The sequence below is a fragment of the Eriocheir sinensis genome, chromosome 57, assembly GCF_024679095.1.
Source record: "Eriocheir sinensis breed Jianghai 21 chromosome 57, ASM2467909v1, whole genome shotgun sequence".
Lineage (NCBI taxonomy): Eukaryota > Metazoa > Arthropoda > Malacostraca > Decapoda > Varunidae > Eriocheir > Eriocheir sinensis.
The window spans coordinates 5,796,554-5,818,444 of record NC_066565.1 but is presented as its reverse complement, the minus strand read 5'-3'; the positions used below and the strand labels follow the sequence as shown (position 1 = coordinate 5,818,444).

The window sequence follows — 21,891 nt, the reverse complement described above, 5'->3', positions numbered from 1 at the left end:
TAGAGCATGAGGAGTATTTCGTGGTAAGCGTGTGTGTAGCTGGCGGCGCCGCGGTTGGTGGGATCTACGATATTAATCTGATTGTTGGACTGGCGAAGTGCTAGGGGCTTGCTTTACCTTTCCTGCGGATCGGACCGGTATTGCAGTACCTCCGGGATCGGTCCACTTCCCCACGGGAGGAATAAACTCATGATAATGTTATAAGGTGAATGAAGGAGGCATGATTCATGCGTTAGTGCTTGGGCTTTGCTTTGCACGGATCAGCTCTGTAATTTCGTGTCTCTGGGGTAGCCAGAAACATGACATATATTATGCTAAGATGAGGGCCATCGAGGCTGTGGGGTTGCTTCACCTTTGTCACGAATCAGCCCGGTCGTCTCGCAACTCCGGGATCATTTTCACTTCCCCAGGGGTGGAAGAAACAAGATGAATATGGGTATTTGTCCATCGTGTGTTGTTCACCACGGCCTGATCACGAGCTGGACTTGTCGCTACCACCCTCCCGATTAGAGCAAACTCAGCATAGTTAATCTGGGTATCGCTAGATGTGTGGGTGTGAGTGTTTAGAGACAGAACATCTAGCTGGTATTTTTTTCTTTAAGTGCTGATTCCTTCCCTGCGCTTCGCTCATACCACAAGTGTTTTCGGTGTTCATACTGATTCGTCACCTTATATTTAGCTTCATTTTTCAAGTGTCATCTTTTCTTGATCAAGAAATACCTTTGGAAATGCTAACATGTCTAAGACACTCCTCAATAGTTTTGTCCCATCAGTAACTTCAGGGTATGCTCAAATAAAATGTTTTGTTCTCTTTTCTTCATGAGTTAAGGGCTCTCACACATTCCCGGTCCCTGTCGCGACCGTCCCCGACGACTCCCGATAAGCCGGTCGCCGGTCGACCGGCTGTAAGATCGGAGATTGTCGGCGGCAGACCGCCGGTCTACCGCCGGTCGACCCTGAGGGTCCGTAGATGCGGCCGACCACCGCCGGTCAACTTTAAATTTTTCAAAGATATTGGCGATGCTCCCGGTCGACCGGTGGTGTCGAAAAATGTCGCCGGTCGACCGCGCGGTAGACCGCGAGTGAACACCTGTGTCTGACCTGGGGATTAGCAAGAGAGGAAGGAGGAAGACGAGGAGGAACAGGTAGGAGCGAGGGATGAAGAGAGAGGGAGATGAGAGAAAGGAGGAAGAGAGAATATATATATATATATATATATATATATATATATATATATATACATATATATATATATATATATATATATATATATATATATATATATATATATTTATATGTGTATATATATATATATATATATATATATATATATATATATATATATATATATATATATATATATATATATATATGCAGTAGCTTCACTTCACCGCGAAGACGTATGTGTAGACATACCACACGTTTTGTCACGTCATGAACTTGATGGTGTTCTCAACTAAATGTTTTGATATTTTTCATCACGAGTAAAGTTGGCCTATGGTAAGTTTAGACTTAAATATATGCTTTTCCAATTAACAGTTTCACTTGATGGTTGTTTAAGGAGTATATTCTCGGGAATCTTGTTTGAGACGCGAATTAAATGTCTGAATGATAAACCTGTGTTGGTTTGTTCTGGCGGTAGAGGTCGTGCAGGCAGGCAGCGGGCCTCACTTGGCCCGTGGAACTCTTTTTACATTCTTGATTCATGTACTCACTTGCAGAGCTTTTTAAAGTTTTTGACAGTTATACAAATCTGAATTTTGCTATTATTCGGAGGGTAGTAGCGTGCGGCTTAGTGATTGAAGAATAACTTACTTTTTCATAAGGAAGATTTTGTGGAGCGCGCGTGTGGAGCCTGTGTGCTGTGTGCTTCTGCAGCGCGTCAGGCTGGGTTTCTGGGTCAGGGAGGAGCTGCACGACGGCTTCCAGGGGCAGGAGTGCGACCACTGCGGGAGAAACAGCCGGCAGCCTCTGCTGCACTACCTCCTGTCCTGCCCGGCCACCGCCGCCCTCAGAACACAGTCGCCAGCACTCGCCCAGCCTGCGGGCGGCGTCCTCCTTAGCAGACACGAGGCCAGGGCGGCCTATCTCGTCCGCCACATGCCCAGGGAGGTGATGCTGCGGGTGCTCAGGGCGGCACCCCTGCCCCGCTGACCTGACCTGTCCGCAACACGCTCACCACCACAGGAAGAAGTCTGTGAGCAGCACAGCGTCCACATCGACACTCTGATTCCCTCACCGGCGGGCTGGTGCCCGCTTTGCATATAATATTGTATATGTTTTTTTTATTTTATTATTATTTTTTTTTTTTATGTTATGTATGTGATTTATGTGCAATAAACCTTTAACTAACTAACTGCAGTAAGCATACTTACCTGGCACAGGAGATACCGTGATCATGAAGGCGGTTTTCCCAGGGCGAGGCCCGCCATTGCACTCCGGTGGTGCTGACCCCTGCGATTAACCCAAATGTGGTTAACTCGAGTGCGAAATTTTTGATAGCAGGGGATTGCGTTCGCGCATCCCCCTTCCTAATCCACATCATAAAGTGCGGCTGTGTCTGTGCCCTATGAGGAGAAAGCTGGAGTACACTGTACAGCTTTGCCACGTTACTTATGTCAGCTTATTTTAACGTACATTCATTCCTTTATGATATAATCTAAATATAATTGTGAAACTACTTACACTGATACACATCATATATATATATATATATATATATATATATATATATATATATATATATATATATATATATATATATATATATATATATATATATATATATATATATATATATATATATAGATAGATAGATATAGATATATATATATATAACTGCAGTTATAAGTTTCATTTCCCAAGCTATAATGTGACTTGCCAAGTTTATCATCCTTGCTTTATTAGTCCATCATTGATCGATTGATTAATTAAATCTCCCATATTTTGGCGGGATTGAAACAATCAAAGAAATGAAGTGCAAGAACCGAGTAAATTGAGAGTACTCACTCAAATCCAAGAACCGAGTAGTACTCGGGCCGAACCTCACATTCCTAGAATGATAATTTATGGTTCTGGAAATGTGGGTGCAGTCGAGGCCAGGGACTCGTGGGGCTGGGTAGAAGGCATTTCTCACTTATCTTTTGACTTGATGTATTACATGTACCTACATGTGCTTGTGCATCAAATTAAAAAGGAAAACTATAGATAGTGCCTGTGAACGAAAGTTACTGAAATCTGTCTTCACTTCTATCCGCGACTGTACGTCCCCAGTTGGATGAGGGGTCTGTAGTAGGCTACATTGAATGAGTGGGCTTTATTTGTTAGGAAACCTCTTAGGGTCTTACTTGAGGATCAGACTGATTTGCCTTGGCTGAATTAGTTTATTTGTCCTAGAGGATTTTGCAGCAATATAGGAGGACCTATGTTTCCTATCTTTGGGTTTTCAGTGTGGCCACCCTTTGATTTCACTTTTACACTGGTTTGCCCCTTTTGATTATTGTCCTTTACTTCTTTTTGAAAGGGTTTAGTATTAGATCTCTGCATATGTTTACAAGCGTTCATTAAGCCTTGTATTTCTTGACAAGTGAAATAAATTTTATGATATCTTTGGTATTATTGGTCCCATAATAATGTTCTTTGAACAGCACGGCTGAAGACCCAGTCAGTATGGCTCACTGGCTTGCGGGTAACTCAAGTTTCAGTTTTTGAGCCTCAGGATTAGTAGTTGTTGGTTGAGATTTATGTAGCTTAGGTTTATATTTTCAAGGTATTTATTAAGCTCTAACTTAAATTTAACACTTGTTTCTCATGTTTTGGACTATATTCTGCTTCAAGGAAACTATCCTCCAGAAGCATATAGGCAGTCTGATTTTCATCCCATTGATCTTTCTAGATTCATTTAAAGTCTTTATATATACCTTCAACTTGAACTCTCATTAGGAGAGTATCAATTATAGAGTCCTGAAATTGACCTCTTCTGGCCTCCCATTTTTTTTTTCTTTTGTTGAAGCAGCTCCTATTAGGCTTTTTTTTTTCTGCCTCTGCTGTGAAAAAAATATTGGGTGTGTAAGCCTCAGAATATTTAAGAATGTGGGTATCAGATACACTTGCCCAAAGAAACTGTGACCCCATCACACTCACTCATTCTTTGTCACCTCTGTGCTCTATTCTACTCTACAGCAACACAGATATGCACACCATGGAAGAAGAACATACCATAAGAGGAGGAGGAGCATTGGAAAGGGACTGGGCTGACTGGGTGGGAGACTGTGGGAGTTGGTGGTCAGTGTTAGAATCTCCCATAAGGAACATCAAGCCTCAGCCCCACTCATCACCTTCACCACTCCCCTCACCACCTTCACCTCCTCAGCAGTACAGTCCTCAGCATGATCCTGCAGAGAAGGAAGAGGAGGAGAAGGAAAGGGAAAAGAAGGTTAAGGAATATACCGCAGTTATCATTAATACTCTAAAGGTGGGTTTTGTTGTATATTAAGTGTTTAGGTGATTGTCTTGGTATGTTTGATGAGGATGTCTGTGGTGTGTGTGTGTGTGTGTGTGTTTGCTTCTCTGTGTGTTGCATTCTCTGGCCAAAATCCTTAGAGGGCTTTTGGACCTGATGTCCTCTTATTATTAAAAACTGTGCTTCCGTCCTGGTCAAAATCTCTTGCCTTTGCCCGTCAGTATTAATCCTTTGTGCTTGAAGTATGCTTACACACAGCCTGTGCCTACATGGCAGTCCACACCAGGAGATTTAATTATTTGCAATCCACATACAGTCTACAAAATTTATTTGGGAATCTTTTCACCAAACAAACAATTTCTTGTTGATCCCTCAGTAATGTTCAGGATGTTGTAGGTGGCAAGGCTACTGTATCAGTCTGCATTTTAGTTAAAAATTAACTGTGAAAAGCAAAAGAAGGGAAAAAAAAATTGGGGTAAGAATCATTTAAAAAAAGGAAAACTTTATGATGGTTTACTTCTGGAAGAACTGAAAGCAGATGAAATGGGTTTTATCACCTTGAGCATCAACATCCCATAAAGCCAGCAGGGAGGGAAGTTACTCACAAACTTGAGTGTTCTCAGCTTAATTGGTGCTTATCACTTGATGCCTCGTGCTCTACTGAATACTATTTATTATTCTTCTCTAGCATTGCTGTTGTCTTCTGTTTCTTTGCTTACACAAACATATTACCTCTTTTAGATACATCCTATCGTATCCTGCCCTGTACACCTGTTATGGCACATCATCTGTACATGATGAGGAGTAATAGTAATAAAGATAAGTTTAACCCGGTAGCAGCGGGGATCATGTTTCTTAATGGTCCCTCTAAGCGAGAAAAATGAGAAAAAAATCACCCCTCACACAAACCATTTCATAATATATATCAAAGCATTTGTGATCAGTTTATGTATCATCTATTTTGGGTGGTTTCTATCATGACAAATTTGGCCCCTCGCTTCTACATGGTAAAGCCACAAATTTGGCCCGTCGCTGCTGCACGGTAAAGCCTCAAATTTGACCCGTCGCTGCTACACAGTAAAGCCACAAATTTGGCCCGTCGCTGCTGCATGGTAAAGCCACCAATTTGGCCCGTCGCTGCTACACGGCAAAGCCACAAATTTGGCCCATCGCTGCTACACGATAAAGCCACAAATTTGGCCCATCGCTGCTGCATGGTAAAGCCACAAATTTGGCCCGTTGCTGCTACATGGCAAAGCCACAAATTTGGCACGTTGCTGCTACATGGTAAAGCCACCAATTTGGCTCGTCGCTGCTACACGGTAAAGCCACAAATTTGGCCCGTCGCTGCTACATGGTAAAGCCGCAAATTTGGCCTGTTGTTGCTACATGGTAAAGCCACAAATTTGGCCCATTGCTGCTACATGGTAAAGCCACCAATTTGGCCTGTTGCTGCTACCAGGTTAACCATCTCTGCTCTAACACACAGGTAAACAAGCAGCAGATGTGTGAGTGGCTGGGTGGTGGTGGTTCTCCTTCACTTGTGTGTGTTGAGGACATCCCTTGGTGCAGGTGTGTGATGATGCTGACTCCTCGCTGCCTGCCACACACACACCACGCCACGCCGCCCCAACCACCACCACCACCGCCAGACAGCTGCGCTATAGAAGATTTGTGTCGTGCTTGGCATGGACGCCTGTTTCCTGTGGTAAATTGATGGATGCTTAATTAAATTTTCTTCTGGTGATTGCAATTTACTTCTTGTTGATTTATTATTTTGGTTTTGTTTTATTCTACCTTATTGGTAACTATGAGTACTTGGTAAGACCTAACACGCATAGGCGATGTTTGAAAAATATTACCGAGCCTCAGTCCTTAACCCCATCACCCTCACTGGCAGAAAACATCACTGTGCGGACTGCTGGTGAGTGAGGTGGTGGACTGCTTGGTGCCAGAGAAGGAGCAGGAGGCACTCCTCACACACCACTCACCTCTCCAGGCCACCAAGAAGAGGAGGAAGACATATGGGAGTGCTGTGATTGAAAATGGAAGTGAGAAGATTGTGGAAGACATTACGCCGGACAGGAAGGGAGAGTTTGGTGATGAAAAGTCAGTGATGTCAAACAAGAAAGAGGGTGATGACCTTGGTGAGGGAAGATTAGTCACACCAAAGGATATCACTGGGTTAGGTAAACAAGTAAAGGAAGATAATGAAAACCTGGTGAAAGGAAGGAATACCAAGATAGGGAGAACCACCAGCCAGCAAGACCCACAAGAGTTTAGTGATGGAATAGGATCAAGGCAAGCACCGGGACTGTTCACCAAAGCACAGGTAATGAAGGAAAGTGAGATCAAGGCAAAATCACAAAAGATAAAGGGACTTGCCAAACAGGTAGACTTAGATGAGGTTGATGAAGGAATAACAGTAACTCAAGCACCACGACTGCTCACCAAACCAAACAAGAATGAAAATACGGCTACAGGAACATGGCAAAGGAGAACAACCAGAATCAAACTACCAAATATACAAAAAGACCAGCTTGATAGAAGTCAGGTAATTGCCACCAACATAACGAACCTCAAGCAACAGGATCACCACTACCATCAGGACCAAGCAACACCAAGGCAAACCATCACCAAGTCCTCACCAGTACCTTCATCAGACATACCTCATCTCCTACCCTTTCTTCACGCCAAGTTTAAGAGTAATGCCTTGCCCTCGAGAAAGCCAAGTACCAGTAGTGGCGATGATGATGGACCTGTGAGATGTACCGAGCAAGAGAGAGAGGAGAAGGAAGAGGAGCTGAAGAAAAAAGGGCAGGCTGAAGAAGAGGATGAGAAAGAACACGAAGAGGAGGAGAAAACTGAAGAAGAGAAAGAACATGAGAAAATAGAGGGAGAGAAACAACTTGATGAGAAGAATGAGGAAAAGAAAGAAAATGAGAAGGAAATAGAGAAAGCTGAACAAGAGGAAGAGGAGAAAACTGAGAAAGGAAAAGAAAATAAGGAAATTGAAGAGAAAGAAGAGAGGAAGATAGAGGAAGCTGAACAAGAGGGAGAAAAAGAACAGGAACATGAGACAAAAGAATTTAAAAAGGAACAAAATGAGAATGAAACTACAGACCAGAAGGAGAAAGAAGAACCTAAACAAGAGAAGAAGGAGGAGGAGGAGGAGGCAGAACAAGACAACAAAAAGGAAGAGAAAGAAGGAGAGAGGAAAACAGAGGGAGAGAAAGAACAGCAAAATAAGAAGTTCAAAAAGGGACAAAATGAAGATGAAACTAAGAATGAAACAGAGAAAGAAGAAACTAAACAAGAGAAGGAGGAGGAGGCAGAACAAGACAACAAAGAGGAAGAGAAAGAAAAAGAGAGGAAAACGGAGGGAGAGAAAGAACAGGAAAACGAGGAGGAGGAGTTCAAAAAGGGACAAAATGAAGATGAAACTAAGAACGAAACAGAGAAGGAGGAAGAGGAGGAGGAGGAGGAGGTAGAAGAAGACGACAAAGAGGAAGAAAAGAACCAGGATAAGGGAGTGCCAAACAGCAGGTGGCGAGAGATGCTTGCTTGGCACCAGCAGAAAAAGTACGTCCAATACCTAGAGAGGCACAGTGACCCTAGAATACCACCGTGGACAGGATTCTTGGTGTCGAAGTCAGCACCACCGTCAGGAGTGTTGGCCCCCACTACCGAGCCCTTCCTCTCCTATGGTTCAATGGTAAGGACTCGGTCGGCTGTATGTTGAGTTTCGTCTTGCCGTAGTTCATATATTATTTTTGTTGTTGTTGTTGACGATAATGCTTGAAAATGTGTTGGTATGATTTACTTTGTTTACTCATACTTTTTTTCTCTCTCTTTTCTTCCTCCTCCTTTCTTTATCTACTCATCTGCTCATCCGCCTCCTCCTCATCTTCCTTCTCTAACTCCCTTTCTCATATTTTTCTTTATTTTCTCATGTTTCTTTGTCACTGTGTGCTCTCTCTCTCTCTCTCTCTCTCTCTCTCTCTCTCTCTCTCTCTCTCTCTCTCTCTCTCTCTCTCTCTCTCTCTCTCTCTCTCTCTCTCTCTCTCTCTCTCTCTCTCTCTCTCTCAGGGTGTTGCCAGTGTCCTTGCTGTGATGTCCCTTTCCTTAGGCCCAGGGGATGCATTGCTGGACTTGTGTGCTGCCAATGGACATCATACATTGCTGGCAGGTGTGTGTAAAAATGTGTGTGTGTGTGTGTGTGTGTTTTTACCTAGTTATGATGTACAGTGTGTCGATAGGTCAAACTTTAAATTCGTATAAGGGTTTGGGCTGAACAATCTCTCCACATCTAGGCCATTCGAGATCCAGAGGTCACTGAAGTTATGTGGAAGACTTTTTTTTTATATACCTTTTGAGCGCTCCATCTCCATTGGTGTTTCAGGGCCATGACTTCACCAGTAAGGCATCAGTAGTCAATCAGTCAGTCAGTCAGTTAATCAGTAAGTCAGTATGTCTATTAGTTGGTCAGTTAGTCAGTCAGTTAGTTAATCAGTCAGGCAGCCAATCAGTCGGTCAGTCAGTCAGTAAGTAAGTCAATCAGTCAGTAAGTCAATTAGTTAGTCAGTCAATCACTCAATCACTCAATCAGTTAGTCAGCCAGTCAGTCAGTCACTCACTCACTCGCTCAAGTCAGCCAGTCGATCAGTCAGTCAGTCAGTAAGTCAATTAGTTAGTCAGTCAATCACTCAATCAGTTAGTCAGCCAGTCAGTCAGTCACTCACTCACTCGCTCAAGTCAGCCAGTCGATCAGTCAGTCAGTCAGTAAGTCAATCAGTAAGTCAGTCAGTCACTCACTCGATCAGTTAGTCAGCCAGTCAATCACTCACTCACTCACCCACTCACTTACTCACCTTCTCTTTGCCTCTCACCCTCAGCACTCCACATGAAGGACAGAGGGTTGGTAGTGAGCAATCTCCTCACCTGCCAAAGTCTCCCAGGTGTGCAGGAGGTCATTAGCACGTGTGGCCTTACCTGTGTGCTCGTCACCAGGCTGCACCTCCTACGTCTGCCCCAGGTGTGTGTGTGTGTGTGTGTGTGTGTGTGTGTGTGTGTGTGTGTGTGTGTGTATGTGTGTGTGTGTGTGTGTGTGTGTGTGTGTGTGTGTGTGTGTGTGTGTGTGCTTCTCCTCCTCCTGTTTCTTTCTTCATTTCTTCATCTGCGCTTTTCCTCCTCTTCCTCCTTTTTGTCTAGTCGTCTGCTTTTCCTCCTCCTCATCTTCTTTCTCCAACTCCCTTTCTCATAATTTTCTTCGTTTTTATCATGTTTAATTTCTCTCTCTCTCTCTCTCTCTCTCTCTCTCTCTCTCTCTCTCTCTCTCTCTCTCTCTCTCTCTCTCTCTCTCTCTCTCTCTCCTCCCCATCCCCCCCCATTCATTGTACAGCCTTTCCATTCTTATACTCTATCAGGTCTCACAAACAAGCTTCAGCCCCATCAGCCCATCAACCACTGAGACGCAACCTTTCGCACACCCTAGTTACACTTCTCGTACGCTGCGTTAGGAAGGAAGGGAGGAAGGGCTTACTGTGGTTATGAGTCAGCCAATGATATGCACTGATGAGGAAGGGGGAGGGGCTTATTTGCCTAGGTAGTCTGAACGGAGGATAACTGCCATCTTCTGTATAATCTAGTCCTCTTTCCCATTCTCATCACTTATCTTTCATCTTTTCTTTCTTGGCATCTCAGGAGTTTGGGATCAGCTGAACAGAAAGGCCATATAGTGTTTGCAGTCTTCCCTCTATCTGCTTAATCTCATACCTCTACTACTACTAATAATAATACTAACAATACTACTAATAATAAAAGTTTTTTCTTCCCATAGGTTCTACGAGACACCTTCACTCATGTTCTCGTCAACGCTCCCTGTGGTGGAAGTGACGATCGTGATGGTTGTGGTGGTGTGACTCCCGGCAGCCATGTGTGGTTCCTTCAGCAATGTTTAGTGGCTGGTCTGGATGCTCTGAGGCCTGGCGGTGTGCTGGTCTACCTCACAGCTTCTGGCAGGGTGGGTGGTGTGATTCGTCTTAGTTTTGTTTTTTCCTCTCTCTCTCTCTCTCTCTAACGTGACACCGATTTTCAAGAAAGGAGACAAAAAAGTACCAGGTAATTACAGGCCCATTAGTCTAACTTCGGTTGTAGGTAAGCTACTTGAGGGCATAATTAGAGACAAAATTGTGAATTACCTTGAAAGCCACTCATTGATTGGGGACTCACAACATGGCTTCCGAAACAAAAGATCCTGCCTATCAAACCTATTAACCTTTTATAACGACCTCTTCACTGTTTATGACGTAACCAAATCACTGGACGTAGTCTATCTTGATTTCCAGAAAGCGTTTGATAAAGTCCCGCATCATAAATTACTTTACAAATTAAAGCAAATAGGTATTGACGGTCAAGTAAACCAATGGATCGCGAATTGGTTGAGCAACAGACAACAAAGAGTAGTGATTGACGGATTTAACTCAGAGTGTGCTCCTGTCTCTAGTGGCGTCCATCAGGGCTCGGTCCTTGGCCCAGTGCTCTTCATTATTTACATCAACGACGTGGATGTTGGACTCAATAACCGCATTAGTAAATTTGCAGACGACACAAAGATTGGCAACTCGGTTCTCACTGACGAAGACAGGCAAAGCCTCCAAGAGGATTTGCACAAAATTTCAGCTTGGTCGGATAGATGGGAGATGCCCTTTAACGTAGACAAGTGCCAGGTCCTTCAAGTTGTAACGAGGAATAAGAAGTTCGAATACGAAATGCGCGGCGTTAAACTCAAAAGCGTTCAATGCGTCAAAGACTTGGGGGTCAAAATCGCGTCAAACCTCAAATTCTCAGCAATGCATCGATGCAGCAAATAAAGCGAACAGAATGTTGGGCTTCATTAAAGAAACTTTGTATTCAAGAATAAAGATGTAATACTCCGCTCTACAACAGTTTAGTCAGACCCCACTTGGAATATGCGGTACAGTTTTGGTCTCCCCACCATGCAAAGGATATTGCTAAATTAGAAGGTGTTCAGCGTCGGGCAACGAAAATGATCCCTTCCTTGCGCAACAAATCCTACGAAGAAAGGCTTTCTACCCTTAACATGTTCTCTTGAGAAACGTCGCCTCCGAGGACAACTGATCGAATGTTTTAAAATACTGAATGGTTTCACGAATGTAGACAGATCAACATTGTTTATGATCGATGACACTTTGCGACGAGGAACAATGGCGTAAACTCAGATGTAGACAAGTAAATTCAGACTGCACCAAATTTTTCTTCACCAACGTTGTAGTGCGAGAATGGAATAAGCTTCCACCGTCAGTGGTCCAGTGTAACACGATTGACTCCTTCAAAAATAAGCTCGACCGTCACTTCCTTCAACTTAATATCAACTAGAGTAGAAATGCAACGTTTTGGAGTCTTCTGATTAATGTAAAATCACTTAGGTTTAAGGACAGACCACCAAGTCTGGACCATGGGGTCTGTGTGGTCTGATTTTCTATGTAAATCTATGTAAATCTCTCTCTCTCTCTCTCTCTCTCTCTCTCTCTCTCTCTCTCTCTCTCTCTCTCTCTCTCTCTCTCTCTCTCTCTCTCTCTCTCTCTCTCTCTCTCTCTCTCTCTCTCTCTCTCTCTCTCTCTCTCTCTCTCTCTCTCTCTCTCTCTCTCTCTCTCTCTCTCATCTATTTTTATTTCTCTCCTCCTCCTCCTCCTCCTCCTCTTACACCTCTACTCCTCACCTACCTGCCCACACAGGTGGAGGACAATGAGGCCATCGTAGAACACGTTAAGCAGTGCCGACCAGCAGAGGTGCTGCCCCTGGCACCCCCCACACTGCCTGCAGCTGTCTGTGAAAGCATCAGGTGAGTAGCCCTCAAATGAAAGACCTCTGTCTCATGTGTTGTCCTTGCTGCAAGCTGCTGAACATAGGGCTGTGTGGGACTGTTCTCACAGTGTGTCCATGGGTCCTGTCCGTCAGATTTGAATCTGGTGTGAGCGGGTGTTTGCGTGTCATCTCTAGCCAGCCAGGAAGTGGTGTGTCCTGCCTCACCAAGCTCAAGAAGGTTACATGAGCTGTGCAAGGGGCGGCAGCCATGGCAAGTGACGTGGCAAAACCTGGGATGTGATGGACTGTGAGGTGTGTGTCCTGCCTCACCAAGTTCAAGAAGGTGATGTGAGGCTGTGCAGGCCGGGCGACAGCCTTCACCTGGCAGCCACGCCAAGTGACGAGGGAGCACCAGGGGATATGACAGACTGTGAGGTGTGTGTCCTGCCTCACCAAGCTCAAGAAGGTGATGTGAGGCTGTGCAAGGGGTTGCAACCTTCACCTGGCAGCCACGGCAGGTGACGAGGCAACACCAGGGATGTGACGGACTGTGACGTAAGGAAGATGCTTATTGTTCTTGCTGTTTTATTATTTTTTTATTTTGTTATTAGGTATTATTATTTTTATTATTATTATTATATTGTTGTTGTTGTCATTGACGCTTTTCCCTTGCTTATGTAAGGAATAAGTTTCTTCATTGAAAAGGTACTTTTTCATTTATTTGTACTTATTATCACTTGTAGGAATTTATGTATATTTTAGTTCTTTGTTACTTACCATATTATATTATGATTTATTTTCACACACACACACACACACACACACACACACACACACACACACACACACACACACAGGGATTAATGATAAACACACCAAAGATGCACTCCAGTGCAGTGGTGGGCATGGTTCCGTTAATCCGCTAACACTAATTAGCAAAGCTGACTTTTTCGTCCGCTGATTAGCGTTCTCCCTAGCGTTAGAAACAGCTAGCGGACCAATTAGCTTCCGCTAAATGTAGTTCCTCCTCCGCTAGTGAAGTCCACTAAAAAATTCATACAAGTTTGTTCTTCTCTTTCTGCACTGCTATTGCAAGTTCATATAAAGGCATAAATAAAGTGTATGTTGAATTTAATTTGTTTATATGTGTACACCTTATCTTCATCTGATTTTGGCATGCTATACCTTTCTGGAAAGCTCTATGTCTAAGCTACAACATATTGCAATTTCATGTCACTAGGTGTGTTCTTTCAGCTGTGCTTAGTGAGTATCCTGCATTTGCCTCTAGATTGTAGTCCATATGTACAGTCCCTTATGTCTGCTCCCTTGACTAAATCAAGGCCTTTATTTTTTTTTAGCACTTGTCCCCCACCATTGCATCTTTTTAGTTTCCTGGTGCTACTTACACATGTATCCTTAGTTGTATAATCACACTCTGTACTGCCTGGGGGTTGGGATGGCATGCTCCTACCTTCTCCTTTGTTGTTTTACTTGCAACAATAAACTATCAATCAATCAATCAGGTGTGTTTCTAAGGGTTTTAGAGCCAAAATACTAAACCGAGGCTAAATCCATATAAAAAGTCGGCAGTTAGCATTAGCTTTCACCTTTTTTTTTTTTTTTTTTTTTTTATCAGTTTAGCGGTTTAGCGAAGTTAACTTTTTATTTAGTGGATTACCAGTAAGTGAAGCTAACTTTTCAGTTGGCGGTGCCCACCACTGCTCCAACGTATATTTCAGTCATAAAAAGATACAGAGATAAAGCAAATAAAATTATATGACAATTCTGAAGTAGATAATATACATCATAAAAAAAATGGAAAAATTGACAAATTTAGTTCAGCAAGCCTCGGAGCCATAAGTACTACTAGGAAAAGTGTACATATACTGACTCCTGAAAGACTGAACGAGGCCCACACTCTCAAACACTTCGGGGCTTACACACCCACACTTGATAAGGCTTTTGCAGAGCTTGTGGGTATGTCCATGGTTTGTTTTATGAGCCAACTGATAGTTTGATAAAGCTTCTGCTCCATGAATGTGCAAAACACTCATGAGAACCTGACCAAGCTACTTTGTGGCCTTTGGAAATAATTGTGTGTCAAAAGCATCTGAGAATATGTACCCGAATCATTCTCAGCAGCAGAAGGTTGAGTGAAGATCTAAGGAGCCATAAGAGGAGCGAATACAGTAAAAATCCAATTATTTCAACACGGATAATCCAAACGCCCCAACAATCCTAGAGTTCTAATTAAGACACCTGTCAAAAAGTTCAAACTTAAATAAAAGGAGGCACTCAGGTCAAAAGGGTAAAAAAAGTAGGCCCATTTATAGACAGGCAGGAGCACATATAGCTCGGCTCTAAAGGATATTAAAGTTGACTTTTTTTTTTTTTTTTTTAAGGTGCTGCCTGGAGCGTCGATAGGCTGTCTTGGGGGACCTCAGCCCGTTAGCGGCGCAGGCGAATTTTATTTAAGGCTGTCGTGATATGTGACTTGCTCAGCCCATGCTGCCCCCCAGTGCTCCTCTTGACCGAAGTCCCTGAAGTTAGGGTTGATAGAAGATCTCGGCAGAATGTGGGTAATCTTCCGCTACTCGGCGATGGTTTGAAAAATCAGCGTGTTTCGGTGGTACTCGAACACAGTCCACCACGCTAGGTCGACGGGCTCACCACACCCGCTCGCTATAGCCACTCGACTACCTCATGAGGGGTCTCGGACTCGGTGCAGGTCAAGTCAGTCCTTAGCGTCGAACACGGGTACTGCAGCTAGCAGTAAGTAGACCACATGCTAAAGTAGCACCGACTAGTGTCCGCTACAGTGATGTGCCATCTGTTCATATAAGCCCACGGTGAGATTGACCGCGAGCACGTGTATTCGAGCTAACCGCTACACCAGGAGGGCGCGCAAGCGCGCACTCGATTAGACAGGCCGGGGCCGTGATTTCTGCGGGGACTTGGGAGGTAATAGCCCCCCAGGTCCCCAATGTTTTCTATATGTCAATTATTTTTTTCAAAAAATTCACCCACCTGCGCATGCTAGCTTCGCTCGCCACCCTAGCGCTCCTCCCCATGAACCTGTGATGCCCTCTAGCCGATACCACCGAGACTCCAGGCCCCACACATCCCCGCCAGCCGGGGCGTGACGTCATCAGGACTGGTGTTCAGTCCCCGTTGCAGCGCAGCAAACATACCAAGTTCAAACACAGCGACCAGCGACTCCGGCGGCGGCCAGTCTATTTGTGCATGGATATTCAATATGCCCAGTGCTTGTGTTGTCCCAAGGTGCAAGGGAAACTATAAGAAAGGTCCTAAAGTGCATGTGTTTGGGTTTCCAACAGACAGTGACTGTAAAGAGAAGTGGATACGAGCTATTCGGAGGGAAAACTTCTTTCCCAGCAAATATAGCAAGGTAATTGGTTTTGAGATGGTCCCTTGTATAAAATTTCTTGCTATTGGTGAATTTATTAATTGTATGTATGAGTTGGCAGACAGGGTGTGTGCCCTCATCAGCAATATTACCTACCTACCGTAAGTACTTGTTCCAGCATTTCAAAACAAGCTTAACTCGGCATTATGTCAAATTCTGTATGAGGTAAAACTTCCGTGCATGACTGCCACTGTTTTTCTGGACAGACCATAATTAATTTTCCTTTAAACAGGTGGTTTTCATTTTGGAGACTTTTCCTGGGCAAACCATTAAAAAAGACTCCCTTGATCACCCCCAGTCTTTGCAAAAAATCCTCATCACTAAATGTAGTCACTTGAAGGCATTTTTGGTTAAATAACATATCTGAACTATCACACCTAATCTCTACATAACCTAACAACTAACAGGGGCTTGCCTCGACCCCATGGGGTTAACGTATCTGAACTATCACACCTAATCTCTACATAACCTATCGACTTATTATTCTTACCTACTGTGTTTGTATGTAGGTAGGTACTTCATATTGGTTTTTACCCAGTATTGTTAGGTAGTGACATGTCAGATTTTCTTACTGATTTTGAAACATCATCAATAACTACCATTTCTTATGCTGCTTATGCTGACAACTCACTATACATTTATGCTTATGAGTCTTCAAGGCTTTGTAAATTAATTATAGGTATTCTACATACATAAAGGCATAGTATCCCAATTATATAGATTTTTTTTATTCTAAATGTGTGCCCTGTCTTATATTCATACTGTATCATGCATTTTCCTGTTCTGCTCTGCACTGTGTTACAATGTGTGTCTGGCTTTACATTTAAAACTGTGAGATACCATTTTTTCCCTGCTCTTTAATGTGTCACAATGAGTGTCCGGCCTTGCATTTAAATTGTAAGATGCTGCTTTCCGTCCTGCTCTGTTCTGTGTCACCTGTGTTGCAATGTGTCTTGCGTTACACTTAAAATTGTAGGATGCAGTTTTCTGACTTGCTCTGTGCTGTTACAATGTATGTCTGCTGTCTGTCCTTACATTTAAAATTGTGAGATACAATGGATACAGTGTTCTGCCCTGCTCTGCTGTGTCACCTGTGTTGCAGTGTGTCTGGCCTTACATTTGAAATTGTAAGATGCTGTTTTCTGTCATGCTCTGTGCTGTGTCACCTGTTGTTACAATGTGTATCCAGCCTTACATTTAAAAATGCAAGATGCTGTTTTCTGTCATGCTCTGTGCTGTGTCACCTGATTTATCTGTGTTGCAATATGTGTCCGCTTTGTGTCTCAATGTGTGTTTGGCCTTACATTTAAAATTGTGAGATGCAGTTTTCTGTCCTGCTCTGTGCTGTGTTTTCTGGGAATTTCTTGTCACTTTGCAAAACGTTCATGCACTAATATCACCCTTGCAGGTCTGTGAGTTACATTTCAAGCCAGAGGACATTAGGTGGGAAACTTCTTACTTTGATCAGAACACTGGTAGAAAGGTTTCAGTTAGGTTGGAAAAGCCTTATCTTCATGATGGAGCAGTTCCTTCACTCTTACCAGGCTGCCCATCATATTTGTCTAAAACAACTCGGTCAAGAGAGTCCCCAGACTCCAAAAGGAAACGAATTGAGGAGTCTGCACTTCAGGCTGCATTTGCACAAAGTGCAGCAGATCATGAAAACTACTGGGAAGAAAAAAAATTTAGTACCATTGATGAACTCCTTGGAAAGTTAGACTCTTTGGATAGAAGCTATTGGTCAGTGATCAAACAAGAGGAAAACCTTCTGATCTGTCACATCATATATGCTCCACATCCTAAACTTATACAGTCACTCTTGGTCAAAGCTGATTGCAAAGTGCATGCATTTACTGGTGATGTACAAATTCAAAAGATAGGAGATTATGCAGTTCCTTCATCTGTTACTGATATTAATGTTCTTGAGCACTTACTGGGAAAATTGCGTACTCTTGACACTGGTGAACAAAAAGATAATCCACCGTCAGCAATTACTGTGATACAACTAGTACTGTCATTTCTGTCCCTTCTGCAAGATCAGTCTTTCAAGCACATCCGTGCTCTAAAATTTGTATGTGAACAGTTATACCTAATGACTCTGACAAAGTTGAATTATTCATCTGAGCTCATGGTTTTTGCTTCACTCTTGTACCACTGCTCTCCTCAAGGGTACAGGCTATTGAGGGACACAGGAACACTTATTTTACCTAACTACACCTCACTCAGAAAGCTAACTTTATCAGTTCACTTGAATCCTGCACTAGAACAAAATGAGAGCCATTTCCTTATGTATATTAAACAAAAATTTAAGTTATTATCTACACTTGACAAAACTGTAACTCTGATGTTGGATGAAATTCATTTGAAGCCTTACTTTGATTACAAAGGGGGTAATGTTGTGGGATCAGCATTTAACAGTACTGAAGCTGCAACCAGTGCATTTGTCTTTATGATAAATAGCATTTGTTCAACCTTTAAGGAGGTAGTCCACATCATTCCTACAAAGCTGATAAAGGCAGAAACACTGCATTCTCTTTTAAAGCAAGTGATCATTGGCTTAGAAGAGATTGGGTTCAAAGTAATATGTGTAGTGACAGACAACAATGCCATCAACAAGAAAGCTTTATCATTTTTTGCCTCACCACCAACTGTATCCATAGTATATCCACATCCTGCACAGAGTTCAAGGCCTCTGTTTTCTTATTTGACTCTGTACATATATTGAAATGCATCAGGAATAACTGGTTAAATAAAAAATGCAGACAGATGTATGACATTCCCACAGTTTAACCTCAGCAATAGCAAAAGTGTAATAAAAATACTCAATGCTCCCTTTGCCACCTTGCAGAAACTTTACACCCTTGAAGCTGAGTCACTTCTTAAGCATTCATATAAATTAACACTGAAAGCCTTGTCTCCATCCAACCTTGAAAGACAAAATGTAAACTTAGTTTTACAAATATTTAATGAATATATTATTGAAGCACTGATAACATTTGGTAAAACAAAGTGCTTACCCTTAGTTGATGATGTTGCAGAATATAAAATCTTTTGCAAGTGGTGGGACATCATGAATGTTAAAACCCCATTTAAAGGCTGTAGACTTAAGAAAGAATATGCCACTCCCCTAACTGATGCTGCTGATGATGAAAAGTATGTGTTTCTGAACAGTTTCTGTGACTGGCTTGAAATGTGGGATAGTATGAAGAACTCCACGGCAAGTTAACAAAAGAAACATTTGCAGCCTTAAAACATACTACACATGCAATGGTGGAACTAACAAGTTACTGTATAAATGAATTGAAATTGAAATATGTTTTTACCTGGCAAGTTTCAAACTGATAATTTGGAGGCCAGATTTGGTAAATACCGTCAACTTGCAGGTGCACAGTATAATATTTCAGTAAGACAAATGTTTGAATGTGAAAAAATTAAGAATGATGTCAGTCTTACACCAAGGCAGCATTAATTTAAAGAATTTGGGTGAAACTAATTGGGAAGGCTTAGAAAATCAAGATAATCTGCGTGTAGAAGACTTAGGGCTTTTAGACGTGACAAGGGAAGACACTGAAAATGTAAAGATGTCCTTGCTGTCATAACATACTTAGCTGGATACTGCTGTTATGCTGTCTGCAAAAAATGAAATGCCTTTTCTGCAAAGATATAGTAACTTGTACTGATTTAGCTGACACACTGCCTGAAAACCATAGCTACATTCAAGGACTTAGTAGAGGCTCTCTCTTATATCCAGATGATATCACAACAAACATTGTAATGTACAATTATATAATCATTAACAAACTAGCAAAGAACCCTTTATTTATACACTCGATGAACCAACGCAATCTGGCAACAGAGCTTACCCTAAATGCTTTAGCAGAGGATGATGCTCTTTTCACAGTGATGTCTGTGGCGGTGGCCATAGTACAGAAAAAGTAGAAAGATGATAATCTGGGCATCTACCAATGCACTACTAAACAATTTCTGTGCTAGAGAAAATAACAGTATTGTAGCTAATAAGGATGTGCAAAAGAATCGAAAACTAAAGACATTAATGAAGTAGTATGTAGAGGGAAATGAACATGGAATAAGATGGAAAAACTCAGTGTAGTAAATATTACAGCTAAGCTTCATTCTAAATGCTCATGCCAAGGGTAATATATTATGTTTGTTCTCATAAAGTACAGTAGTGCAAATTAACATGGAATAGGATGGAAATACTCAGTGTAGTAAATATTACAGCTAAGCTTCATTCTAAATGCTCATGCCAAAGGTAATATATTATGTTTGTTCTCATAAAGTACAGTAGTGCAAATTAACATGGAATAGGATGGAAATACTCAGTGTTGTAAATATTACAGCTAAGCTTCATTCTAAATGCTTATGCCAAAGGTAATATATTATGTTTGTTCTCATAAAGTACAGTAGTGCAAATTAACATGGAATAGGATGGAAATACTCAGTGTTGTAAATATTACAGCTAAGCTTCATTCTAAATGCTCATGCCAAAGGTAATATATTATGTTTGTTCTCATAAAGTACAGTAGTGCAAATTAACATGGAATAGGATGGAAATACTCAGTGTTGTAAATATTACAGCTAAGCTTCATTCTAAATGCTCATGCCAAGGGTAATATATTATGTTTGTTCTCATAAAGTACAGTAGTGCAAATTAACATGGAATAGGATGGAAATACTCAGTGTTGTAAATATTACAGCTAAGCTTCATTCTAAATGCTTATGCCAAGGGTAATATATTATGTTTGTTCTCATAAAGTACAGTAGTGCAAATTAACATGGAATAGGATGGAAATACTCAGTGTTGTAAATATTACAGCTAAGCTTCATTCTAAATGCTCATGCCAAAGGTAATATATTATGTTTGTTCTCATAAAGTACAGTAGTGCAAATTAACATGGAATAGGATGGAAATACTCAGTGTTGTAAATATTACAGCTAAGCTTCATTCTAAATGCTCATGCCAAGGGTAATATATTATGTTTGTTCTCATAAAGTACAGTAGTGCAAATTAACATGGAATAGGATGGAAATACTCAGTGTTGTAAATATTACAGCTAAGCTTCATTCTAAATGCTTATGCCAAGGGTAATATATTATGTTTGTTCTCATAAAGTACAGTAGTGCAAATTAACATGGAATAGGATGGAAATACTCAGTGTTGTAAATATTACAGCTAAGCTTCATTCTAAATGCTTATGCCAAAGGTAATATATTATGTTTGTTCTCATAAAGTAGTGCAAATTAACATGGGATAGGATGGAAATACTCAGTGTTGTAAATTTTACAGCTAAGCTTCATTCTAAATGCTCATGCCAAAGGCAATATATTTTGTTTGTTCTCATGAAATAGGATTTTATACCTTGGAAACAGTATCTGTTAGAATTAGATATCCTCATGACCAAAATTATACTCACTATTAAAGGTGATATAGGTAATGACACTCTCTCTCTCTCTCTCTCTCTCTCTCTCTCTCTCTCTCTCTCTCTCTCTCTCTCTCTCTCTCTCTCTCTCTCTCTCTCTCTCTCACAGCACTTCCCCGATTAATCATTAGTTATAATGATTTTCATACATCAGATCAGATTTCCACGTTTGATGTCATCTAACCATACTAATCATCCCTTTTCCCGTACAACCTCTTGCAAAATATATTTTTAGTAATGCAACACTATTTCTAACTCTTATAAACATAATGTATCATCTTGACTGCCCGCCTTTTCTTTCCTTCCTTTCATACTAATCTCTTAAAAAAGTAAACAGGATAGCAAATGTGTTTATAACTATTATCAATGAGATACATTTAAGCTTTCAGTTTCATGCAATAAAAGATGATAAAGTTTATATATATATATATATATATATATATATATATATATATATATATATATATATATATATATATATATATATATATATATATATATATATATATATATAATTGATACAAAAGGAATAATTTCTTATACAGCTATTGCCAAAGGAAGAAAGAGGCATTTCCTTTTGGATGCCTGCCACTTTTTTTTTTTTTAATTATTACTCTGCCGACTCAGGATGGTGATCAGGGTGTCCAATAAACTAGCCCTAAGGGGTCAAATAATTCTCTGTTTGTTTCCGTGTGTGTGTGTGAACAGAGAGAGAGAGAGAGAGAGAGAGAGAG

At 41.5% G+C, this 21,891-nt stretch overlaps 1 protein-coding gene, 1 long non-coding RNA gene and 1 other non-coding gene across 3 annotated transcripts in view; all 3 read left to right on the top strand.

Moving 5' to 3' along the window:
• The window catches only part of LOC126984726 (uncharacterized), an 81,746-nt gene extending 67,948 nt beyond the window's left edge, over nt 1-13,798 (top strand). Inside the window, exons 3-10 of the mRNA XM_050838732.1 lie at nt 4,183-4,474; nt 5,952-6,170; nt 6,363-8,177; nt 8,552-8,651; nt 9,358-9,497; nt 10,302-10,484; nt 12,220-12,326; nt 12,443-13,798. Of these exons, the coding sequence (XP_050694689.1) occupies nt 4,193-4,474; nt 5,952-6,170; nt 6,363-8,177; nt 8,552-8,651; nt 9,358-9,497; nt 10,302-10,484; nt 12,220-12,326; nt 12,443-12,536 (2,940 nt within the window). The 5' untranslated portion in view covers nt 4,183-4,192 and the 3' untranslated portion in view covers nt 12,537-13,798. The remainder of the gene's footprint in view (nt 1-4,182; nt 4,475-5,951; nt 6,171-6,362; nt 8,178-8,551; nt 8,652-9,357; nt 9,498-10,301; nt 10,485-12,219; nt 12,327-12,442) is intronic.
• Nucleotides 2,368-2,530, top strand: LOC126984917 (U1 spliceosomal RNA). The gene has a single exon (XR_007738218.1). It is a non-coding gene; the product is annotated as a U1 spliceosomal RNA (small nuclear RNA).
• A 5,863-nt stretch (nt 13,799-19,661) lies between the features above and the next one.
• LOC126984315 (uncharacterized) lies at nt 19,662-21,234 on the top strand. Its single transcript, XR_007736572.1, has 3 exons — nt 19,662-19,870; nt 19,990-20,703; nt 20,942-21,234. It is a non-coding gene; the product is annotated as an uncharacterized LOC126984315 (long non-coding RNA).
• The last annotated feature ends 657 nt before the right edge of the window (nt 21,235-21,891 follow it).